At 41.0% G+C, this 27,212-nt stretch overlaps 1 protein-coding gene across 1 annotated transcript; it reads right to left on the bottom strand.

The window, feature by feature from the left end:
- Window positions 1–55: 55 nt before the first annotated feature.
- LOC137256039 (growth/differentiation factor 8-like) lies at window positions 56–15,116 on the bottom strand. The gene is made up of 8 exons (XM_067793701.1): window positions 14,684–15,116; window positions 8,876–9,066; window positions 6,565–6,714; window positions 5,823–5,933; window positions 4,820–5,026; window positions 3,816–4,067; window positions 3,034–3,116; window positions 56–1,914 (listed from the first exon to the last, which is right to left on the bottom strand). Exons 1-8 carry the CDS (start codon window positions 14,908–14,910, stop codon window positions 1,792–1,794), a joined length of 1,344 nt encoding a protein of 447 aa, XP_067649802.1. The 5' UTR covers window positions 14,911–15,116; the 3' UTR covers window positions 56–1,791.
- Between the last annotated feature and the right edge of the window lie 12,096 nt (window positions 15,117–27,212).

Genomic DNA, 27,212 nt, shown 5'->3' with positions numbered 1-27,212 from the left:
CGGTCTAATCCTGTAGCTGGAATTCCCAGAAAACAACAAACAACATACAGAGAGCTAGTTTTAATGTAGTGGATGTTTATTTGATAACGACATTCATTGATAACACACGATACAGTTTCTACAACTGACGGCACTAGTCTAGACACAAGGCACTGGTACATGCAACAATGAGACGGTCATAACACAACTGTCATGAAAACGAAATAAATACACATGAAAAATACATAAATACAGTTTGAATAAAACATATACTAAAACAACATCGGTATTTTCATATGCACATTTGTCATATATACTGAAAACACAACTTCATATTCATAAACTGTATGATGAAAGGGTGACGAATTCATCAGAATTCATCATATATTCATCAGTTCACCAGGTTTCAGCAAAGATTCAGCTGGAGCATTAAAGGACCTACAGTTCCCTGATTGTCCCACAGTTCATCATTGTTATACAACAGCTGTGACTGAAGCAATTAATGACACATATTTCAAAGATACTGGATCAGCATTCCATCCTGCTTGGCTCTTTGTCAATTTAAACGTATTCACGGTTTGGGGGTTTTGTTTCTCTAAACCAAATCTTATCATCAAAAAACTAAGCGTGAGACAACTTTTAAATACATGGAACGCTTATATATAACACTTTCAATTTAGATAAAACCTTCGTAGCGACACTCTAGGGAAACATTTCCCCATCATAAGAACAAAAAAATAAGTTATTATCGGGAAGAAAACAAATCTTCCAACGTTTGTAAAAGTCGGTTCAGTTACCAGAACGAAAGTAGGGATGATTCCGATGGCCAAAGTTTACGAGCGCTTCCGATGCTTTCGTTTTCTTCATATTCCCGTACTGTTGTCAAATTAAAAGGGACGCTCGAAAACACCCCGCACCTCTAATGTTTCCAGTGATATATACACATGTTTTATTCATATTGATAAACAACGTAATACAAAATAAGTGCTGCCATCTGTCTCCTTCTTGAGGAAAAGGAATAACCAATAAAATTTATTCATTCGCTCACTCTTACACTCACTCTGTCGTTCATTCGCTCGTTCTGACACATCATTGCATTGTAGGGATCCCTTGTGGGCACTTCCGGCTAACTACATGACGTATGTACAATGTCACGTGACACGCTGCAGGCGATGACGTGGTACAGAAACAATAGTAACGTGTTGAAACAAGCATTGGAATAAGTGTAACGTGCATAGAGAATAAAAAATATAGCATCATATGCCCTACGTCAACCAAATACTGATATGATACAGAATACGTGATACGAGTTAGAGACACGAAAATGTCTCTTAAACGAGCAAACTTTGTATTTCATATTCAGTTTTGATTTTTCATAAAAAAAAACACTCCATCCTCCATTTAGTCCTTTTAAGCCATTTGTAAATCTTTTCTGAATAACTTATTAAATATTGATATTTTGATTTTGCATGAATGGGAGGGGCACCCTAGTCATTGATGCCTCATTCTTGATACAGTTTCTGTGACGTCACACTATTGCATACACACTTGTAACAGTAGCTATTCTTCGATAACAAAATAAAAAATACTATTAATATAATAGTCAAAGGCCTCCTTCAAGTGTCGTTTTAGGTTTGTTAATACAGTCGGTCCAATTCTCTTATCTTTCAAGAAATGGACATTCAAAAACATGTATGTTTTAATGCCAAATATTTTAGGCGAAATGTTCCATTTAGGCATAAGTTACTGACAGAAATGTTCATGTCCAACTGGCACCACAATTACAAACTAACTTGTAAACAGCATATTTCATCAGCAGCCGCACTGTGTGACTTGTGTGAACGGCAGTTCTCCATAGTAAACACGCTGGGAATCGTCAAAGTAAAGTCCCATCACAGGATGCGACTCAGTAGGCCGACAACGTGACGATACAATCTGTGAATGGGCAAAAAACACTTGATAAAACAGAAATCAATTTTACATTGTACATTAAAAAACATTTCCGGACATAAACACTTGTTAAAACAAATTATGTCTGTAACTGTATATTGAAATACATTTACGCTCATAAAAACGTTCTAACACAGAAATTAGTTGTATACATTGTACATTAAAATGCATTTCCGCACATAAAAGTCGGTTAAAACAGAAGTGAATTTGTACATTGTACATTACATTTTGCGCACGGACCAAAATGGCTACCAGAGATAGTATAACCTTTCAGCTTTCAGTGCATGTGCACTATCACAGGAATATTGTTCGTTGACGTCATTCTAATTCTATTGTCACCCAAGGTGTGAATGACGTCACAATGGAAAACAAGTCATAGCTGAAGTTTGTTCATTCGGCATTAGTGGTATTCCAGGATCACGATCACGATCACAGTATATTGCTGATAAGGAAGTCAAAGGGTTCATGAGGAAAATGGGAAATAAGCAAATTATCACACTCGCGTTTTTGTGTATAAAAATGAACTCTGTTGGTTTCTCTGGGGAAATACAAAAACTTTACCCTGGTTTCGTAAAGTCATTATGCCATTCATGCTCGTAAAGCAATCGAGCCGTGGAATTCACCTATGCTTAATTTACGTAGTGTCAGCTTCGGGGGAAGGGTCGCTTTATGGTGTGAGTGAGTTTAGTTTTACGCCACTTTGAGCAATATTCCAGCTAAAGGGCTGGCGACAGTCTGTAAACAATCGAGTCTGGACCAGACAGTCCAGTGACCAACAGCATGAGCACAGGTCTGCGGAATTGGGAACCGATGACATATCAGTCGATTCGGCGATTTGTATTGACATGCAGTCATCACCATCGAGTACCAACACACGCAGCAACCATCCCGCCTAGCTCAACCTCATATCGCCACTCGCGGTCGTTATGGGTTACCGGGGACCCAGAACAATAGGAATCTTACTTCATTTATTCATTCATGAGGAAAAAGGAATGGGGTGAAATTGGTCGAAGACCACGACTTTGGTGAAGGAGACCAATGAAAACGTTGCATATTCACCATCCTGGCTCAGGAAAGGGACACAACCCGAACACAGACACCTACCTGCAGCATGCCGTTAAATGTCGTCGCGCAGGTGCCGCCACACATTAGCGTTGTGTATGATGATGGTGCAATGACGTAGGGACCTGAAATGTACAAGACGTTTGTCAAATGATTTTCAAACAAATATTGAGCGAGGTTAGTATTACGCCGCATACACATATCCTACCCATGGGGGAAATCGGACTAATAGGGTTTGTTTGTTTGTTTGTTTGTTTATTTGTCTGTTTGCAGTTTTCAGCGATCCTCCAGCTATTGAAAGTCGCCATGTAAATAACTGAGATTGATCCAGGCGACCCAGTGATTGACATCATGAGCATCGATCTATTCGAACGATGACATGACAAAACTCAAGACTCCGAGTCTGATCACACAATCCATTTAGGGAAGGTGGATTAGCCTAGAGGTTAAAATGTTCACTCGTTAAGCCAAAGACCCAGGTTCTATTTCCCACATGGGTACAATGTGTGAAGCCCATTTCTGATGTCCCCCGTCGTGATATTGCTGGAATATTGGTAAAGGCGGCGTATAACTAAGCTTACTTACTCACAATCCATTTAATGTTTGGCCATTTAACTTTACAATAGGAAATCGTTAATGCATTAAGCAGAGTCTTTCATTAATGCATACACATTTCTTCCAAATAGTTTCCATTAATAATTCATGGAAAATAGCATATAAGTGCGATTTGGAAATGCACTATATGCTGTTCTTAGATCTGCAAAAGAAAGCCCTCGGAAATGAGGACTTTGTTTCATAATCTATTCTTATATATCTAAACTCACTTGATTCCCACGTTGCTATCCTCACTTCCCTGCCTTGACACATTCCGACCGATCTCACGCTGTTTTTCGGTGACGCAGTTGCGATCGGTGATGACGTGGCTCCGACGTCACGTCGCGCACGGGGTCGACCAAATGATGGACGAAATCGGCTTTGAGTCGTGATGATTTCTAAATACGGATAGTTTGACTCAATGTTCTCCTGAAACCAGCGGAATCGGTTGAAACCTGATGGCTCCTCCCGGCATCCAGTCTCTGAAATGAGCAAGTGAATCGTTGAGTGAGTGAGTGAATAGTAGTGGCAAAGCTACTTTAAACGCAATATTTACATATATATTAGCATATCAACGCAGGGAAAGTTCCCCCACAACAGGCACCATGGCTTGTACTCATGCGGGAATCGAACCCGATTCGACGTTCCAACAAGATGACCCATCGAAAACCAAGATGAAAAATGACAATGGCTGTTGAATATGTAAAAACATGAGTGCAATGAAATCTGTCAAAACCGGCATCTGTCTAATCCGGCAAGATGTCAACACTGACATAAAATCTCTGTCCCATCCGTCGTTTGTACATTTATCATCAGTTCTACTATCCCGAACATTGTCTAAATTAGATTATTTCTTCAGTCCCAGTGAGTGCTGGTTTGGACAGCTTCCACTGTATTTCAAATTTTAATGACACCCAATTCAACTAAAAACGTGAATACTTCTATAGTGTAAAGGTGTAAAGTCTGCAGAGTGAGCCTAAGTTTCGATCCCGTCAAGTAAGTTAAATCATAAAAAAGTAAATCTTAAAATCACCTTTTCACCATTTCACCATAAAACTAAATTAACACCAGTTCTCAACAGATCTTTTAAAATTCTTCAAAGTCAGTTATACATATACACAGCCATAAAAACTAACGCATTATTTGTTTCATATCGGTTTGTGTATTGTATGATGGTGTTCTGAGGTACATAACTTTAGTCGTGAATTCTTCCGTTTTTAATACATAGTTTTACCTTCTGGGCTATTGCAGTCGACGGGAACAATCATATTCATAGCGTTGCATGGCATTTCGTTTTCGTCTTTGACAATAATCTCGAAACCAAAGTTGTTCCGTTCGCCGCTCAACCACTGCAAGACGGCCTGCTTCACATTAAGCGTCACCCACGTTGGTCCCGTTGTTGTCACCATCCGGGCATCCAGCAAGCGCTTCCGATTTAAAACTGAATCACAGAAGGACCATTTTGAAGGACAAATTGAAATTCCCACTGAAAGCAATGGGATAAGCATAGTTATGATCTCATGTTGATATTGTTTTACACCAAATTCAGCAAGTACTAAAGTCAAGTAAATTATCAAGTCAGAGATTGAGAGAATGATTGCTAATCCATGTTTTTGAGTACAATGCCATTTCCGCCATAGAGCTACACCTATGCATACAAACATATACCATTCTCAGTGCCCTCTCTTTAGCTATATACCTCGCTGTTTACACGAAAGACACTCACCTCGTTGTATACAGAATATAGCATGTAGCTTGCTATGAAAACAACAGAACCACCTGTCTCTCTACATATATACTATCTCTCTCATACATACATATAAACTATCCGTGAAGATCAGAGTTAGACTTGATCTTCAGTAAACCATGCTTGTCGTAAGAGGCGATTAACGGGATCGGGTGTTCAGGCTCGATGACGTGGTTGTCATATGTCATTGTATCTCAACCGCGAAGATCGATGCTCATGGCGTTGATCACTAGATTGTTTGGTCTAGATTCGTTTATTTACAGACCGCAGCTATATAGCTGGAATATTGCTGAGTGCGGCGTAAAGCTAAATTCACTCACTCACTCACTCACTCACTCATTCACTCACTCACTCAACCAACCAACCAACCGGCGTAAAACAACCAACCAAGCACCATTAATTCCATAGTCGCTATATCCACAATGTAGCAATATACTTCACTGTATACACAATATATACATCAGTGTGTTGTCTTTGCTCTTTTACTCACCTCTGTTCCGAGATCGCTGGAATCTCAGAGGTCTGAGGAACTGGTACACCGACACGAGGAACCTGGATCCGCTCGCAGACATTGGAACCTCCTCCCCGTGACAGGTGAAGCCTGGGGGTAGAGCAAGAAGAACTTCATCCAGAAAGCGAGTGTGAGCATGGTTTTACGTCCCTTTTAGCAGTACCCCAACAACATCACAGCGGGGGACACCGGAAATGGGCTTCACACTTTATATCCATGTAGGGAATCAAACCCGGTCTTCGATGTAACAGGCAAACGCTTTAACCCCTAGGCTACCCTACCACTCCTCATCCAACAGGAATATCTGACATGGATGTGTGTGCATGCGAGTTTGACTTCTTGTAAAAGCCCTGAAACTATCCTGTTTCTCTAGTCCATTGAGTGAGTGAGTGAGTGGGCGAGCGAGTGAGTGAGTGAGTGTGGGGAATCGAACCTGGGTGTGGCAAACATAACATACGTCACCACTTTCTAAATAACAGCTTTTGACTACATAAATTTAACCGACTGTTGTCCAACTTCCATTTTATGGAAACCGTGGTGTCTGATTGTGTGCTGACTCTTTGGATGTGGGTTCGAATCCCGGGTGGGACTCACCCCAACAAAAGTGCTAGAATCTGTACTTTTTCAACAACAAAAAATGCGCAATGCCAAATATAACACGTTACATTTGATCGCTCCCCATACAGATACATTATTGTCAAGAAACACTGACAACACTCACCATTTGTGTGTCGAAGGAAGACATTCAGATTGGCCTGCCGCAGGTGTAATGGTGTATTGTCCTGTCTGGCAGCTAGACTCGTGTAGACTCGGAACCCTCCGAGTTGGTTGTCCTCCCACAGCTGGCGGTCGATGTTCCTCGGTAGAGAACCTGCAATCATTACAACACGTCACAAGCACTGGATGTATATGTTTACTCATTGTATGATTGACCCAATGGGCCACTTTCATACATTTGGGGCGGGGGTGTAGCCTAGTGGGCCAAGCTTTCGTTTATCATGCCGAAGACCCGTGTTCGATTTCCCACATGGGTACAATGTGTGAAGCCTATTTCTTAGGTCCCCCGTCGTGATGTTGTTGGAATATTGCTAAAGCGAAATACAATGATACTCATTCACTCACCCAAAGGGGAAACAACTATATTGTCTAAATTATATTTTACTCGCTATGTTATACCTATCAAAGCGTGACTGAATATGACTCCAGCATCATCACGGCGAGGGACACCAGAAATGAGATTTATACTTATACCTGTGAGGAGAATCGAACCCGCGTCTTCAGCGAGAAAACCGAACCCTTTAACCACAAGGCTACCTCACCACCCACAAAGACTTGACATTCTGATTGTTCAACTGTTGCCCAGCAACAAATTTGCTTAATATTGTATGGCACATTCTACTTAAGTTCCAGCGCTCTTTAGTTCTGTACCAGTTTTGTTCCACGTCAACTATTTAATTGATAAAAATGTATAATTTCTTTGATTTACGTTCCAAACACAAATAATGACCATACTATGTGTAATTAATTTACTGTATATGAGACACATACTTTCTATAAACACACTCCTGTTTGAGGTATTCCTGCTGCAAATATCTTAAGCATATTACTTCCATTTAACATCCTATAAAATTGACAACAAGCAATAAACACACGCCGTGAAGGCTTATACCCCGCCTAGCCAGTAGTGTCTCAATCAGCGTAGCTTATTCATTCCTAATACCACCGGGGTGGGTGGGAGGGGCGTCTTCACTATAATCCATGGCTTAGGAAGATACTGGAAAATTCCAGTGTAGTTATGAATGAATGCTGGTTTCATTCAGGGTTGCATGCCATTCCCATTTGGAATACGTCAGACATCTAAGAATGGAAAATACCCAAAGGCACGCGGGAGAACCGTTAGACTCCTCGTGGGGGGCACGTTGTCTGGCCTTGACAAGTTCGCAACCATCAGCAAACGCCCCTGTTTTCCTGTACAGAATTCGATAGTCGACGCTTTGGTTTTGTCTGTCTTGCATGTTGTCTAATATCTTTGACAACAGCACGTCAAAGAGAAATCTTTTTGTCAAGTATTTTCTTGTTCTTTCAAAAGTGATTTTTTTTTCATATTTTGAACAAAACCTTTTTTTCAGACATTTTAGAATATAAACATTAATAAAAAATTCTCTGAAGATATGTTCTCGACTTTTTTTTCAGATTTTAAAATAATAAATTATTCACATATTTTCCAACACCTTTTACCAATTTATCTGACTAGTTGCTTGCGTCTTATTCACGGATTGCAGCTGACAAGTCATTCACTTCCCTTTGCTTCTTTGAATATATTATATAAATGTATACACGGGGTATAGGTTTCACATATAGACAGTTATAGTATTTCGTTGATTTGTAAATATTGTTTTACATTCAAGTATATGTCATTACAATTCGTCCAGTTGATAGGACATTTACTTTTTGTAATGTTTTTTTTTGTAAAAAACAATGATACATTGCTCAGTATATCGCTATATTTAGTTTAATTTGCAATACTGTTGTATCACACATAGATAATGTATAATAACAGGCAGTAGTATGTTGTGTTACTGATAGTTTGGCTTCAAGTTATTAACAGTTATGTACATAATATATTAACTAGAAGAGTTGATATAAAAAAAAGAAGATAGTTTGTTTTCTAAAATCCAAATCTTTTAAGCTATTGTTTGTATGTATTTTAATACTGTTGCATCATATATACATACTGGTAAACATAGCATAGCATGTTTGATTTTTTGAGTTATAAGTAGTTGTGTGCATGCAAACTTGTCATAATGCGCGTCAGTCTCTATGCTGCTAGTTACAAATGTTTCAGCCAAGACTTTATTATGCTTATGTTGTTGATCACAGCATTGTCTGGTCCAGACATGATTATTTACAGACCGCCGCCTTATAGCTGGAATATTGCTGAGTGCGGTGTAAAGTTAAATTCACTCACTCACTCACTCAACCAATCAACCAATCAACCATCAATCAATCAATCCCATAGCTGCTATACTCACATGAGGCAGAGAAACAGCGACTCTCCTCCCTGTTCTCCAGTTCGTCCTCCATTAAAGTGTAAGGGTAGGACTGGTTTGTGATGTTTCGGATGAGGCCTTCCGGAATGCTTGGGGGTTCCGTCCAGCCCAGACTGCGCAGAATCTGTTCCCGGATCCGCTGCAGACGGTATCGACGGTTCCACGAGTGGATCCTTAGGAGAGATAGAGCGGTTACTTACGACGTAATACTTAAGACTGGGTCAGGGGTGAGTGGTTATGATTTTACGCCAGAGTGCGAAAGCCGTTGCTGGTGCAATCCATAATATTGCTAGAATATTTTGATAAAAGTGGCTGTGGGGGTAGCCTAGTGGTTAAATCGTTCGTTTGCCACGATGAGAGGCCCAGGTTCGATTCCCCACGTGGGTGCAATCTGTGAAGCCCATTTCTGCTGTTCCCGCCGTGATATTGCTGGAATATTGCTAAAGACAGCATAAAACTAAATTCACTCACTAAAGCGTTCGCTCGTCCCGCAGGAGGTTCGGGTTCGATTCCCAACATAGGTGCAATGTGTGAAGCGTAAAGTAAAGTCACTCGCTCACACTATAATTGACAATACAATCCCTGTTCTTGTCGCTCAGTTTATTTTGCGTGTGCTCGTGCGCGCGTCTGCGTATATGACAACACGAGCATCCATCTACGCAGTTTGAATACGATGACACATATCAGCAAGGTCGGCGAGATCAAGGTCCTGTCACGCCGAGCACGGTTTACTGAAGAACGATTCTTGAATCTTCACGGGTAGCTTCAGAGGATCTACCATATGGCACCCCACACATCAGTGTCTATCATGATTATCATTACCAAGCAGAAATTATCTGTGTCAGAACCACGGGCATCCGCCTCTGATAGCCCTACCTATAATAAATATTCCTATTATGCCCACAAGGAATGTCACTCATTACTCTAGTGAAGCCTGTGCCCCCATCCCATACCCTGGGTGTGAATGGCGGGGAATTAAGGGGGATACGAGATGAATGGAGAAGAATGTTTGCGCTATCATCGAGTTCGTCTCGTACACGAATTCACTCCACGAGTGTCATCTAGAAGACACAGTTTTCCACCGTTTCATCGCGTCGAAAACACGGTTTCTATTCCCCAGTTGGTGAAATATGCAGCTCAAAAAATGTTTCGGATACCCAATTTTCAATATTAAAGTATTTGATAGTTCATATTGAATAGTGGGGTGTTTATTAATTTTCTTTTGTGGAGTATATGTGACATTCGTTTCTGTGTCCCCTGCCATGACGTTATTGCCAAAATAGGCGTGAAACTAAACTCCCTCCCTAACTCTAGTACGTGCGCGACATAATAGTTTGGTCATTTTTTAATTATTCAACTTCAACAATTATTCACCTCGCAACAATGACTGTGCAAAAGCATGTTTCATCAAGGCATATTATCATAGCATTCATTCAGCGGTCTTGGATTCACATATATTTAGTTAGGTGAAACCATACGTAAGTTTGCAAAGAGGTTTAGACACAGTCAAATACAACACATTCATTTATCTTACGTCTATTCAGGAAATTGGTTCATCAATGTACAATTAATTCATAAACATTGTTCAGGTAAAACATACTAAATCAGATTACGTAGGCATTAGCGCTAAGCCCCCTTAGTGCTAAGATAGTCGAAAGTGCCATACATTAACATTAACTTACGACTATCCTACCTTCGAAAATCTAGGCCCAGATCAACGATGACATGGAAAATACTGTGGTATGGACCCGAAACGTCGGTTAGATGTTATGCCATATACTGCATGAAACTTGTATGAATAACGAGTAAATACAACAACTTATATCATTCTTTTCTGAAAAGAAATATGAATTCGTTCAGTTATTCAGTATTTCTCAGTCAATGCGAAACTTGTCAAATTAGCTTGTTCCACTATTTTAAGACAAGAAATATTAATTTGTTTAATTATACCTTTTTTCTCGAACAATACATTTTCAGTCAAATATCTTTAGGCATAATATATCATGATATTTTAATTCACGCTTCTTTATTGCATTACGTTAAAATGTTATATACCCTAATTAGATGCTATGATTGTTTCAGCATAATGCTATGATTGTTTCAGCATAATGCTATGATTGTTTCAGCATAATGTCATAATCAACTGTGCATGTCTATGGAAGATGTTCAACAAAGTCAGCGCTTAACGTCTGTTTACCTCCTCCCACTGTAGTGTGGTGGAGAGCAATAACCTTCTAATGTGAGGAGAATGGAATACAATCATGATAACAACGCAAAAACATACCATGGGGTACTGACCAACCACGTCGTCACTTAGTGATCACGTGTGTTGGTGTAGGAATCCCGCATGGACAGTAGAAGGTCACAACTTGACAGAAGTGGGCTAGACGAAGAGATTGATAGGGCTCAGAAACCACGTACCACAACAACCAGAAATAACTGATTGTGTAAACCTTAGAGGTCACAAATGTCGTTGTGAATCAGGCCAGAGTACGATGTGTACCCTACAAACAGTCTCAGGTGTTGTGATAGTCACAATGCATTCCACCTAGTCACTCTTGAAGTCAGGGGTTCATAACACGGGATTTCATAACATCCTGTAGAGAGTCAATGTCAGGTGGTGTAGACAGGCGTCATAACATCCTGTACAGAGTCAGTGTCAGGTGGTGTAGACAGACGTCATAACATCCTGTACAGAGTCAATGTCAGGTGGTGTAGACAGGCGTCACAACATTCTGTACAGAGTCAATGTCACGTGGTGTAGACAGGCGACACAACATCCTGTACAGAGTCAATGCCAGGTGGTGTAGACAGGCATCATATCATCCTGTACAGAGTCAGTGTCAGGTGGTGTAGACAGACGTCATAACATCCTGTACAGAGTCTATGTCAGGTGTTTCCGATGGACGTCATAACATCCTGTACAGAGTCAATGTCAGGTGGTGTAGACAGGCGTCATAACATCCTGTACAGAGTCAATGCCAGGTGGTGTAGACAGGCGTCATAGCATCCTGTACAGAGTCAATGTCAGGTGTTGCAGATGGACGTCATTACATCCTGTACAGAGTCAATGCCTGCTGTTACAGATGGACGTCATAACATCCTGTACAGAGTCAATGTCACGTGGTATAGATAGACGTCATTACATCCTGTACAGAATCAAAGTTAGGTGGTGTAGACACACGTCATAACATCCTGTACAAATTCAATGCCAGGTGTTGTAGGTGGACATCTTATCACCCTGTACCTAGTCATTGTCAGGTGGAGTAGGAGGGTGAAATAACATCCTGTACAGAGTCAATGTCAGGTGTTGAAAATCTGTCTTTTTTACTCCGCACTGTGCATTAGGGAGCCCGCGAAACCATTAATTTTTTTATTCATTTTGTTTATTTAAGTGAACACATTTTAAAATCATAGACTACAATTGGACATAATAACGGACAATCAGCTACACAGGACTCTCATATATCGGATATAAGTCTGTATACATATCCTGAAAGAAAAATATCCAACAGTCAACACTGTCTGCATTAATTAACAAGTTAGATCGGTGTAGTTGTTTTGAAAGACTCGCGGGTCCTCTTCAGTGATTATAATTTAAGGCATTTTTTGTTTGTTTGTTTGTTTGTTTTGGGGTTGTTGGGGTTTTTTTGTTTTGTTTTTTGGGGGGGTGTTTGTTTGTGTTTGTTTTTTGTTTTTTTGTTTTGTTTTTTTTTGTGGTTTTTTTTTTTGTTTGTTTGTTTGGGTTTTTTTTTTACAGTACTAAATATTTCAGAACCTTGATATTGTTTGGAATATATTCGAAGATCTCTGATGAATGATTGCATTTTGTTAACTGCGGAATGACGAAACTGCTATACTTGCTCGTACACACATGAACATGAATATTTGACAAAGTCATATTAGTGCATGTACATTTTTTCCGCCAAAATGTATTACAGCTTACAAGAAAAGTATTTTTGCTTGGTTTTATTTTATCTTTTTTATGTCCCACTTTGATTCACTTTGATAAATAAGAATGGTAATTATGAAAAATAATTATGCAATGCATTGCAAGGAAACGAAATCAGCTTCAATGAATCAAGATTCTTTCCCTTGATAATATTACCGAACATAAATAATTCTACGTTTATAAAGACACCAAAAGTCCTGTAGTATAAAGATGTTATACGTTGTAATAGGGAAAATAGTCTCCCAAAATCGACTTAGAATAAATACTACAGACCCTTATACTTAGACCCATCTACTACAGAACCTTATACTTTGACCCATCTGCTACAGAACCTTATACTTAGACCCATATACTACAGAACCTTATACTTAGACCCATCTACTACAGAACCTTATACTTAGACCCATATACTACAGAACCTTATACTTTGACCCATCTGCTACAGAACCTTATACTTTGACCCATCTGCTACAGAACCTTATACTTTGACCCATCTGCTACAGAACCTTATACTTAGACCCATCTGCTACAGAACCTTATACTTAGACCCATCTGCTACAGAACCTTATACTTTGACCCATCTGGTACAGAACCTTACATTTAGAACCTTATGCTACAGAACCAATACATTTTCATTTGAGGTACGATGTTAATGAATTTATTATGCACCTTACATTTTAATGTATAGTTGTTCTTTATACTGAGGGGAAAATAAGGGATCCCATGAAAGCACAAGTGTTCCCTTATCTGTTTCCAAGTTTCTTCACAGGGTAAATGCTATACACAGCTTGTGAAGAAACCATCGGGAAAAATACAGGAACATTTGTTCTTTCATGTGATTTTTTCCCTCAGTGTATACATTTTGATTGTACACCGCGGTATTGTTCTGAAGACAATAGTGCGGAGGAAGCGGTAAAATGTTACGCTCTGTAAGACCAAATACCTACTACACTACTGAGACTAGGTGAGATGGGCCTATGTATGCTGTCTCGTTATACTTCATATAAGGACGGGCATTCACGTGTGAGTGCATGTGTGTGACTCATGACTGTTGTTTGTGTTTCAAATGACGGCCCATTCTGTGGGGTTCAGTGGAACGGCGACATGCATGCGCGTGTGTGCGTGCGTGCGTGTGCGTGTGACTGAACTTGCTGAGGTACTATGCCGCAGTTAAACCTATATACGCTCATACACAATATACAGACACCACACTTGGCATCATTTTATACTTTTAATGCTAAGGCAGGGTGACATCAAGAAACATCTTTTAACTTCACAGGGATACTATGTGCCGTACGTGTGACAGAGGGAGAACGACTGAATGTGTGTATGTGCGTGCGTGTTTGTTCATCCACCACCTTCTTGCTCTCTCTGCACCAAATGAGTGTTTCACAAAAAATATGACTTTTTTCATTACCTTTCCTCCTTACGTGACACGCGTGGACAGGTATTTACCTTATCGCTACCTTACCTTATTTAAGTCTTACATTTAACATTATGAGAATAATATTCGGATGGAGGTTTACAGGTTTGCGTAATGTCATTAATTGGTATTACTCAAGATTGCATCACCCTGTTCACTACCCGGCTACAACACTTTTCACTCTGCTCATACGTTCAGAATCCCACCCTATGCACATATCCAAGGTATTTGGGGGGTTATACATATTTGGTTTAAAAGGGGTTTTCAAGACGTTTTAAACTAAAACCTTGCATAGCATTGAGGCGATATCGATTAAAATATATGTAAACTTTTTCCATAATATCATGTAAATCGTACATATATACCTATCTGGATATAGTGCGAATGTAAAACTGTAAATTCTAGTAATACTTACCGTTCTCTCATTTCAAACATTCTTTCTTCCTCTGTTGTGAGGTTTGGCGATGCCGTTGAGTTGATGGGGTCGGTGCCGTTGTCTGCCACATCTTCAAGTTCTGTACTGTTTCCTATGTCAACGTTGTTGCCGTTCTCTCTGTTTATGGTATTACAGTCAACGTCTTCAACAGCAACGTAAAACAGCAACATCGTCATCAAAATGTTGACACAAGACCACACTTCCATTCTGGACAAATGTTGAAAGAAGACCTACAGAAGTAATGCTTAATGGTTTTTGACGTTCCAAATATTTTATAAACGATATCTTTGATCGATTTCAAAATGTCTTTGACAACAAATCTGGAAGACAAAGTTCCAGCGGGGATTTCAAACAAATTCGAACCGACGACAGTGCAAAGGTAAGTTAATCGTCTTTCCGCAAATGTGTTAAGGAAATCCGTGTTGTCATGAGCGCGTTTTATAAGAAGGAATTGGGAGGCGGGTGTAGGTTGACCAATCACACAGGGTGATCCCGCGACTGCCTGCCATATTAAGGCGTGGTCTAACAGACGCCTCTGGTGGTCTGGGGCCGAATAGCTCAAGCAGTCGTCCTCACTAGACCCGTTTGGGAGGATCACACGCGTTACACGGGTTGATTTGCCTTTGTACGCCGGGCCGACTGTACGTCTTACGAGCTTGTACTATAGCCTACAGAGTCAGACAACTTATGTTGGTTAATTAGGAATGTCGTCTGCCCGTGCTAGCATTCCCGCCCAGTTTGTCTGAAACAGTTCGAGAACTACTGTCTGGGTGTCCGATGACGCACTACCTTGTTTGTTTGATGTTTTCGTTATGTTTGAAGAACATTAGCTGAAAATGAATATGTTGAAGAGAGTCTATCAACACGTATGTTTTCCTTTTTAGAACGAGCAGGCACTGATGACAGTTTATCGAGCCCTCGTTTCATCATCATTGTATGTGGATATAATTGTTTCACATCACAGTATAAAGCAGATATTTCAGTGAAAGCACCTTGTATGTGGACAGAAAGTTTATAGGAAAATGTGGTTTACCAAACAAGCATGACTTTTATCAGTGCAGTAGATACTATGGACATATATATATATATATAGACCTGCTCGAGGTAAAAGATCACAGAGGTTTAAGTAGAATGAGGAAATGAACGCTCACAAAAATCATCAAATGTTCATTTGCACAAACCCAAATTTACGTAATACCGTGCGTGCGTGCTTGTGTGTGCGTGCGTGTGCGTGTGCGCGTGTGTGTGTGCGTGCGCGCGCATACGTACGTACAAGGGAGGCTGGTAGGTTTTTTCAGTGCTAGCGCACTCGGATGCCATAACGCCGTGGAACTGGGTACTGATATTCTGCCGTCCCTTGGTTCATCTCTGAGTGCCAGCCATGGTAACAACAAGAGCAACTCTTCCCACACTTTGGCGCGTGTTGTCTGTGGCTTGAACTAGTGACCTTCATCTTTCCTTGTAAATGCCTTTTCCTCTCGCCTACAGGTGTAACGTCAATCAAACTTGAACTGGTTACATTTATTTCAAACGCCATATTAAGTACCTGCCATGGTAACAACAACTTTGGTGCCTGTTGGCAGAGGATAGAACTAACGACCTCCATCCTTCCTTGTAAATGCTATTTCACTTTGGCTACATTTGTGACGTAAATCGACATTACAACGATTAAAGTGATTCCTAACGCTGTATGTTTGCCGGCTTATTCAGAAACCTAGCTGACATTTTGAATTCCTTACATACTAATAATAAATGTAATATAATTTCAAATAATGACGAAATGTTTACTAACATTATTCCCACCTCGATGTGTATTTACTACTAAACATAACATCATGGATAAAATGTTTTTCTTGATAAAGAAAATAAATAAACAACCAATTAACCATATATGATGTATGTATTTTACATATAATTACTTGCTGGAGGTATTAGTTGTAACTTCAAATTTTCCTTAAAGAACTAATATTTGTAATAGACGGAAAACACTTAAAAATATTGGACAAAAAAGTAACAGACATGTTTTACCTACAGAATTGTTGGATAAACACGGGGCATTCGCACCCATCCAACCCTCAGTCAAAGCATGTTCGAGTTGTTCATCCGACTGGGAATCTCATCAAGACCAAACTACAAACTTATCAGGTTTCCGTCCATGCAACCCTCTAACAGTAAACGACTGGGTATTCTCCACTCCCTAAGCGTTAACTGGGAAAAGGTGAGTGTTCTTCCATATATACCAAACTAAACGGCGATATACTAGAAAAACTAGATCTTCAAAAAACACGTTCAGTCAGTTTAAGAGTGTTCAAAGAAAGTTTGAGGGTGTTGCAATTCAATTTTTATAAAAAAATATTCCTAACATGCATGGATGTCATTCTTTGTGGCAGCTTACATTATACGATGCATCATGAAAAGGACGTTTACACCATGTTTTAGAGTGAATAGTGAACGAGAAAGTTCATACCATGTTTCGAGGCAAACAATGAACAAGAAAGTTTATACTATGTTTTAAGGAAAATAATGAACAAGAAATTTCATACCATGTTTTAAGTCGAATAATGAACAGGAACGTTTATGCAATGTCGTAGGGCGAATAATGAACAAGAAAGTTTATACCATGTTTTAAAGTGGATAAAGAACAAGAAAGTTTATACCTTGCTTTCAGGTGAGTAATGAACAAGAATATTTACACCGTGTTTTAAGGCAGATAATGAACAAGAGAGTTTTCGCCATGTTTTAAGGTGAATAATGACCAAGAATGTTTACTGCGTTTTAAGGTACATAGTGAAAAAAACAAGTGTTTATTTAATAAAAAGAGTATAGGTATGGAATAAAATGTATTTTCGTCAAACCCAATATTTAATTAAATACAAACTTTTGCCAGGCAACTAATCAATAATTGATAGAGAAGTGTTATTTCAGAAGATTCACCAAACAGTTGTATATAGTTGGCATTTCACTTTCCGCTGAACCATCACGTGTCTTTGATCTCTTGTATGTACAGGAAATCTTTAAAAAGAGGAATTTCTTGACATTTTCTCAAACGGTTATATTACAACGTTTTAAGTTCAAAACAAGACTTATGTTGCCGGGTCCACCTATGTCCCACACACAATGGGCAGCAGGTCACATCGTCAGTTAGCTCTCCAGCAGTTGATGATGAGGCAGCCAGTTGCCTATGATTACGTTGATGACGGTGGTGACGACAGAGCATGATGCATTTTGCGCAAAGGCCTTCTTCTCGGTAGACTCACATGCCGCAAGGCGATTGGAGAAGAGCTCTTTTACCTTTGTTTTGTAAAAGAGTATTCGACTCGTTTGATGACAAAGGATGTAAGTTTTATTCTGGCGAATCTACATAATGTTACTGTGCAAACCCAGATATTTTATCCTGACACGTGGAGAATGAATCCGCATGCCTCCCTCTAGTACATGTATTCGTAAATATTTTGCTTCATTGTACATTTAGATTATGTTTAACAAATTACCGCCATGGTTTGTCTTCAGTACACTATTTTAGATTTTCTGTATATTATTTTAGACATATTCTCTCATTTTGTCGACAAAGGAGGGCGCATTGCAATTGACCGGGTGTTTTGTTGGAGTAGTTGTACAACTTGCAGTTGACGCTGTAGTTATTGTGATAGTTGTTGTTGCAGTAGACATAAAAAAGTACTGGTATCGGCACTTTACGGAGGAAGAATAATCCCCCAAAATACCATGAATGTAAAAATGATAACAGGCGGGAAAAACTATCCGATGATATGTAATCCACGAGCATAGTTCAAAAACGATATTAGACAGAATTCACATTAATGAGTATCTCAAACCTACATTTCAGCATGGTGTCTTTTAAAAATATTTTGATCAATTTGTTTTCAAGTGAATATTGTCGTTTTCTAAGTTTATATTTTTCAGCAGAAAATAGATTTAAGTACAACGTAAGAAAAACAAAGCTTTAGAATTTCTTTAATGAAGACCACATGTAAGAGAGGAACCTCTATATATTAATACTTTTAAATTATAAAACGTGTAAAAATGTATCCCTTGAGAGGATTTATCTGTGTAATTAATACATTCCAAAGTTTCAAATCCCAGTCTGCTAGGATTATGTTGTTTGTATGTTTTTTGTTCGTTTGTTTCGTTTTGTTCTGTTTCGTTTGGGGGGAGGTTGTTTGTTTTGTTTTGTTTTACTTCATTTTGCCTTTTTTTATTTCTTTTCTGCTGTCGTTTATACATATATGTTATTGTGAGTAGATGCGCATGTGTACTTTTATTATATTATCTATTTATCCTCAAATCAACAGACCCGAGAAGGTCCGGTTAGAATAGACCTTCAGCAGCCCATGTTTGCCGGAAAAGGCGACTATGCTTGTCGTAAGAGGCGATTAACGGGATCGGGTGGTCAGGCTCGCTGACTTGGTTGAAACGTGTCATCGGTTCCCAGTTGCACAGATCGCTGCCCATGTTGTTGATCACTGGATTGTCTGTTCCAGACTCGATTATATACAGACCGCCGCCATGTGGCTGGGATATTGCTGAGTGCGGCGTAAAACTAAACTCACTCACTCACATCAACAGCATTTCAGTCAGTCATATAAACGACATACGCAATATATGAATAATTATACTATAATATTGCAATTATTTCAAAGCACTGTTTCCTGAAGTTCAAGTCAATAAAATATAAGCAGAAGTACTTCATTACAACTATTTTTCGTTTAGAAAACTTGTTCTTCGGAATAACTCTGGAAAAAATAGCTAGGTTCCTCTAGCTCAAACCAATCACAGATGCTATCCATTGGTTACAACTTATCACAAGATACAACTATCAGTTCAATCACTAACAACAGAAAAGTACATGTTTGGGAACAAACAAGTTTAACTCGCATGCCCGCGCAATGTCTCCTCACACCAGACCACAAACGACTTCACATAATTTCACCATGTCAGCAAAGTTTTGTACAACTCTGACAATAGCGCCATTCGGTTACCTGTGTCTGTATGTTCACAACCAAGCACGAGATATCACGCTGTGAGTACAAGACGACAAAAAATAACATCTGAGAAAACCACAACGATAGTCACAATAAAAGGGCTTTGAGAAATGTGAAGAAGGCAAATATCTTTTCGTGTTCTTGCAAAACGTCCCATTCATCTCAAATCCCCTGTATCGTTGGCGACTGAGAACGCCGACAGCTTGAGGGACATTACACCGAACGGCTCGAGGTTGTACAAACGTTAAACCTCTGAACATGGGAGGTCCGCCATTCATGCCCGCCACAATATGAAAATATTTTGGATGTTGACAAAGAGCAGAGGCAGTTACATTTATGCTCAATGGAATCCATTACAAAAGAGTAGCATATTTTCGGTTCATTTTCAACACGCTGAAGGCATTGTAAACATTTAACGAGAAGCCATGTAAAGAACTGATGTTGTGATTTTAGTGTTGTTATTACTCGGAATAAAGTGTTTTCCTATTAAAACACCATATTCGTGGTTTGACTGCCTGAAAAGATTTTCGTGAAAAAAAGTGTTTTCGAGATTTGCTCACATCTGTTACCGGATATCGTCTGGTGTCGAGATGTTCGTCTGCTAAGAGTCAGCTCGTGCAAGGCGCGTGTACACGTGGGAGGTCGCAGACATGTTGTAAATCAACAGGTTTCTATGAGGCGTGGATAGCAGTCTCGCGATGTAAATAGAACCTACGGGAGAAGAAGGCTGAATGGAAATAGCGCCGTCATTTGAGAAAAGGAGCTAGCACATAGTACCGCACACCAACCTAGGTCTTCATCTTGGTACAGTTAGCTTGCGTTTAAACCACATCAGGACATCCGTCCTGATTAGTCAAAATGAGGTTATTGTATAGAACCACACACCAATATTCGTCCTCACGTTGTCGCTTCTAGGTTATTCTCTAAAACCACACAGTTACATACTAACTCGTTTAGGTAAAGGAGGTTATTGTGTAGAACCACACACCAACATATTTTCTCACATAGGTACATGGAGCTTATTGTATATAGCCACACACCAAAATGTGTCCTGACATATGTACATGGATGTTATTGTGTAGACCCACACACCAACACACATATATGGAGGTTATTGTGTACAACCGCACACCAACATCCGTCCTCACACAGGTACATGGAGGTTATTGTATAGAACCACACACCAACATACGTCCACACACAGGTACATGGAGGTTATTGTATAGAACCACACACCAACATACGTCCACACACAGGTATATGGAGGTTATTGTGTAGAACCACACACCAACACACATCCTCACACAGGTACATGGAGCATATTGTGTAGACCCACACACCAACATACGTCCTCACACAGGTACATGGGGGTTATTGTATAGAGCCACACACCAATATTCGTCCTCACACAGGTACATGGAGGTTATTGTGTAGAACCACACACCAACAGACATCCTCACACAGGTACATGGAGCATATTGTGTAGAACCACACACCAACACACATCCTCACACAGGTACATGGAGGTTATTGTGTAGAACCACACACCAACACACATCCTCACACAGATACATGGAGCATATTGTGTAGAACCACACACCAACACACATCCTCACACAGGTACATGGAGGTTATTGTGTAGAACCACACACCAACACACATCCTCACACAGGTACATGGAGGTTATTGTGTAGAACCACATACGAACACACATCCTCACACAGGTACATGGAGGTTATTGTGTAGACCCACACACCAACATACGTCCTCACACAGGTACATGGAGGTTATTGTGTAGAACCGCACACCAACGTACGTCCTCACACAGGTACATGGAGGTTATTGTATAGAGCCACACACCAACATACGTGATGGCATACGTATTCGGAGGTTATTGTGTAGAACCACACACCAACATACGTCCTCACACAGGTACATGGAGGTTATTGTATAGAACCACACACCAACATACGTCCTCACACAGGTACATGGAGGTATCGTGTAGAACCACACACCAACATACGTCCACACACAGGAACATGGAGGTTATTGTGTAGAACCACACACCAACACACATCCTCACACAGGTACATGGAGCATATTGTGTAGACCCACACACCAACATACGTCCTCACACAGGTACATGGGGGTTATTGTATAGAGCCACACACCAATATTCGTCCTCACACAGGTACATGGGGGTTATTGTGTAGAACCACACACCAACAGACATCCTCACACAGGTACATGGAGGTTATTGTGTAGAACCACACACCAACACACATCCTCACACAGATACATGGAGCATATTGTGTAGAACCACACACCAACACACATCCTCACACAGGTACATGGAGGTTATTGTGTAGAACCACAAACCAACACACATCCTCACACAGGTACATGGAGGTTATTGTGTAGAACCACACACGAACACACATCCTCACACAGGTACATGGAGGTTATTGTGTAGACCCACACACCAACATACGTCCTCACACAGGTACATGGAGGTTATTGTGTAGAACCGCACACCAACGTACGTCCTCACACAGGTACATGGAGGTTATTGTATAGAGCCACACACCAACATACGTGATGGCATACGTATTCGGAGGTTATTGTGTAGAACCACACACCAACATACGTCCTCACACAGGTACATGGAGGTTATTGTATAGAACCACACACCAACATACGTCCTCACACAGGTACATGGAGGTATCGTGTAGAACCACACACCAACATACGTCCACACACAGGTATATGGAGGTTATTGTGTAGAAACACATACCAACACACATCCTCACACAGGTACATGGAGCATATTGTGTAGACCCACACACCAACATACGTCCTCACACAGGTACATGGGGGTTATTGTATAGAGCCACACACCAATATTCGTCCTCACACAGGTACATGGAGGTTATTGTGTAGAACCACACACCAACAGACATCCTCACACAGGTACATGGAGCATATTGTGTAGAACCACACACCAACACACATCCTCACACAGGTACATGGAGGTTATTGTGTAGAACCACACACCAACACACATCCTCACACAGATACATGGAGCATATTGTGTAGAACCACACACCAACACACATCCTCACACAGGTACATGGAGGTTATTGTGTAGAACCACACACCAACATACGTCCTCACACAGGTACATGGAGGTTATTGTGTAGAACCGCACACCAACGTACGTCCTCACACAGGTACATGGAGGTTATTGTATAGAGCCACACACCAACATACGTGATGGCATACGTATTCGGAGGTTATTGTGTAGAACCACACACCAACATACGTCCTCACACAGGTACATGGAGGTTTTTGTATAGAACCACACACCAACATACGTCCTCACACAGGTACATGGAGGTATCGTGTAGAACCACACACCAACATACGTTCTCACACAGGTACATGGAGCATATTGTGTAGAACCAAACACCAACATACGTCCTCACACAGGTACATGGAGGCTATTGTGTAGAACCACACACCAACACACGTCCTCACACAGGTACATGGAGGTTATTGTATAGAACCACACACCAACACACATCCTCACACAGGTACATGGAGGTTATTGTATAGAACCACACACCAACATACGTCCTCACACAGGTACATGGAGGTATTGTGTAGAACCACACACCAACATACGTCCTCACACAGGTACATGGAGGTTATTGTGTAGAACCACACACCAACACACATCCTCACACAGGTACATGGAGCATATTGTGTAGAACCACACACCAACATACGTCCTCACACAGGTACATGGAGGTTATTGTGTAGAACCACACACCAAAAGACATCCTCTCACAGGTACATGGAGCATATTGAGTAGAGCCACACACCAACATACGTCCTCACACAGGTACATGGAGGTTATTGTATAGAACCACACACCAACATACGTCCTCACACAGGTACATGGGGGTTATTGTGTAGAACCACACACCAACATGCGTCCTCACACAGGTACATGGAGGTATTGTGTAGAACCATACACCAACACACGTCCTCACACAGGTACATGGAGGTATTGTGTAGAACCATACACCAACACACATCCTCACACAGGTACATGGAGGTTATTGTGTAGAACCACACACCAACAAACATCCTCACACAGGTACATGGAGCATATTGTGTAGAACCACACACCAACATACTTTCTGATATAGGTATAAGGATCTCATTGTATAGAGCCACACACCAACATACGTGATGGCATACGTATTTGGAGGTTATTTTAAGAACCACACACCAGCATACGTCCTCACACAGGTACATGGAGGTTATTGTGTAGAACCGCACACCAACAGACATCCTCACACAGGTACATGGAGCATATTGTGTAGAACCACACACCAACAGACGTCCTCACACAGGTACATGGAGGTTATTGTATAGAACCACACACGAACACACATCCTCACACAGATACATGGAGCATATTGTGTAGAACCACACACCAACACACATCCTCACACAGGTACATAGAGGTATTGTGTAGAACCACACACCAACATACGTCCTCACACAGGTACATGGAGGTTATTGTGTAGAACCACACACCAACACACATCCTCACACAGGTACATGGAGCACATTGTGTAGAACCACACACCAACATACGTCCTCACACAGGTACATGGAGGTTATTGTGTAGAACCACACACCAACACACATCCTCACACAGGTACATGGAGCATATTGTGTAGAACCACACACCAACATACGTCCTCACACAGGTACATGGAGGTTATTGTGTAGAACCACACACAAACATACGTCCTCACACAGGTACATGGAGGTTTTTGTATAGAACCACACACCAACAAACATCCTCACACAGGTACATGGGGGTTATTGTGTAGAACCACACACCAACACACATCCTCACACAGGTACATGGAGGTTATTGTGTAGAACCGCACACCAACAGACATCCTCACACAGGTACATGGGGGTTATTGTGTAGAACCACACACCAACATACTTTCTGATATAGGTATAAGGATCTCATTGTATAGAGCCACACACCAACATACGTGATGGCATACGTATTTGGAGGTTATTTTAAGAACCACACACCAGCATACGTCCTCACACAGGTACATGGAGGTTATTGTGTAGAACCGCACACCAACAGACATCCTCACACAGGTACATGGAGCATATTGTGTAGAACCACACACCAACATACGTCCTCACACAGGTACATGGAGGTTATTGTATAGAACCACACACGAACACACATCCTCACACAGATACATGGAGCATATTGTGTAGAACCACACACCAACACACATCCTCACACAGGTACATAGAGGTATTGTGTAGAACCACACACCAACATACGTCCTCACACAGGTACATGGAGGTTATTGTGTAGAACCACACACCAACACACATCCTCACACAGGTACATGGAGCATATTGTGTAGAACCACACACCAACATACGTCCTCACACAGGTACATGGAGGTTATTGTGTAGAACCACACACCAAAAGACATCCTCTCACAGGTACATGGAGCATATTGTGTAGAGCCACACACCAACATACGTCCTCACACAGGTACATGGAGGTTATTGTATAGAACCACACACCAACAAACATCCTCACACAGGTACATGGGGGTTGTTGTGTAGAACCACACACCAACATACTTTCTGACATAGGTAAAAGGATGTCATTGTATAGAGCCACACACCAACATACGTGATGCCATACGTATTTGGAGGTTATTTTAAGAACCACACACCAACATACGTCCTCACACAGGTACATGGAGGTTATTGTGTAGAACAACACACCAACACACATCCTCACAGGTACATGGAGGTTATTGTGTAGAACCGCACACCAACACACATCCTCACACAGGTACATGGAGGTTATTGTATAGAACCATACACCAACACACATCTTCACACAGGTACATGGGGGTTATTGTGTAGAACCACACACCAACACACATCCTCACACAGGTACATGGAGGTTGTTGTGTAGACCCACACACCAACATACGTCCTCACACAGGTACATGGAGGTTATTGTGTAGAACCACACACCAACACACATCCTCACACAGGTACATGGGGGTTATTGTGTAGACCCACACACCAACATACGTCCTCACACAGGTACATGGGGGTTATTGTGTAGAACCACACACCAACACACATCCTCACACAGGTACATGGAGGTTATTGTGTAGAACCACACACCAACACACATCCTCACACAGGTACATGGAGGTTATTGTGTAGAACCACACACCAACAGACATCCTCACAGGTACATGGAGGTTATTGTGTAGAACCATATACCAACACACATCCTCACACAGATACATAGAGCATATTGTGTAGAACCACACACCAACATACGTCCTCACACAGGTACATGGAGGTATTGTGTAGAACCAAACACCAACATACGTCCTCACACAAGTACATGGAGGTTATTGTGTAGAACCACACACCAACACACATCCTCACACAGGTACATGGAGCATATTGTGTAGAACCACACACCAACATACGACCTCACACAGGTACATGGGGGTTATTGTGTAGAACCGCACATCAACGTACTTCCTCACACAGGTACATGGGGGTTATTGTATAGAGCCACACACCAACATACGTGATGCCATTCGTATTCGGAGGTTATTGTGTAGAGCCACACACCAACATACGTCCTCACACAGGTACATGGAGGTTATTGTATAGAACCACACACCAACAAACGTCCTCACACAGGTACATGGAGGTTATTGTGTACACCCACACACCAACACACATCCTCACACAGGTACATGGAGCATATTGTGTAGAACCACACACCAACACACATTCTCACACAGGTACATGGAGCTTGTTGTGTAGACCCACACACCAACATACGTCCTCACACAGGTACATGGAGGTTATTGTGTAGAACCACACACCAACACACATCCTCACACAGGTACATGGAGCATATTGTGTAGAACCACACACCAACATACGTCCTCACACAGGTACATGGAGGTTATTGTGTAGAACCTCACACCAACAGACATCCTCACACAGGTACATGGAGGTTATTGTATAGAACCACACACCAACATACGTCCTCACACAGGTACATGGAGGTATTGTGTAGACCCACACACCAACATACGTCCTCACACAGGTACATGGAGGTTATTGTGTAGAACCGCACACCAACACACATCCTCACACAGGTACATGGAGCATATTGTGTAGAACCACACACCAACATACGTCCTCACACAGGTACATGGAGGTTATTGTGTAGAACAACACACCAACACACATCCTCACAGGTACATGGAGGTTATTGTGTAGAACCGCACACCAACACACATCCTCAAACAGGTACATGGAGGTTATTCTATAGAACCATACACCAACACACATCTTCACACAGGTACATGGGGGTTATTGTGTAGAACCACACA

This window comes from Haliotis asinina, chromosome 11 (genome assembly GCF_037392515.1).
Source record: "Haliotis asinina isolate JCU_RB_2024 chromosome 11, JCU_Hal_asi_v2, whole genome shotgun sequence".
NCBI lineage: Eukaryota > Metazoa > Mollusca > Gastropoda > Lepetellida > Haliotidae > Haliotis > Haliotis asinina.
This window is presented reverse-complemented; position numbering and strand designations above follow the sequence as displayed.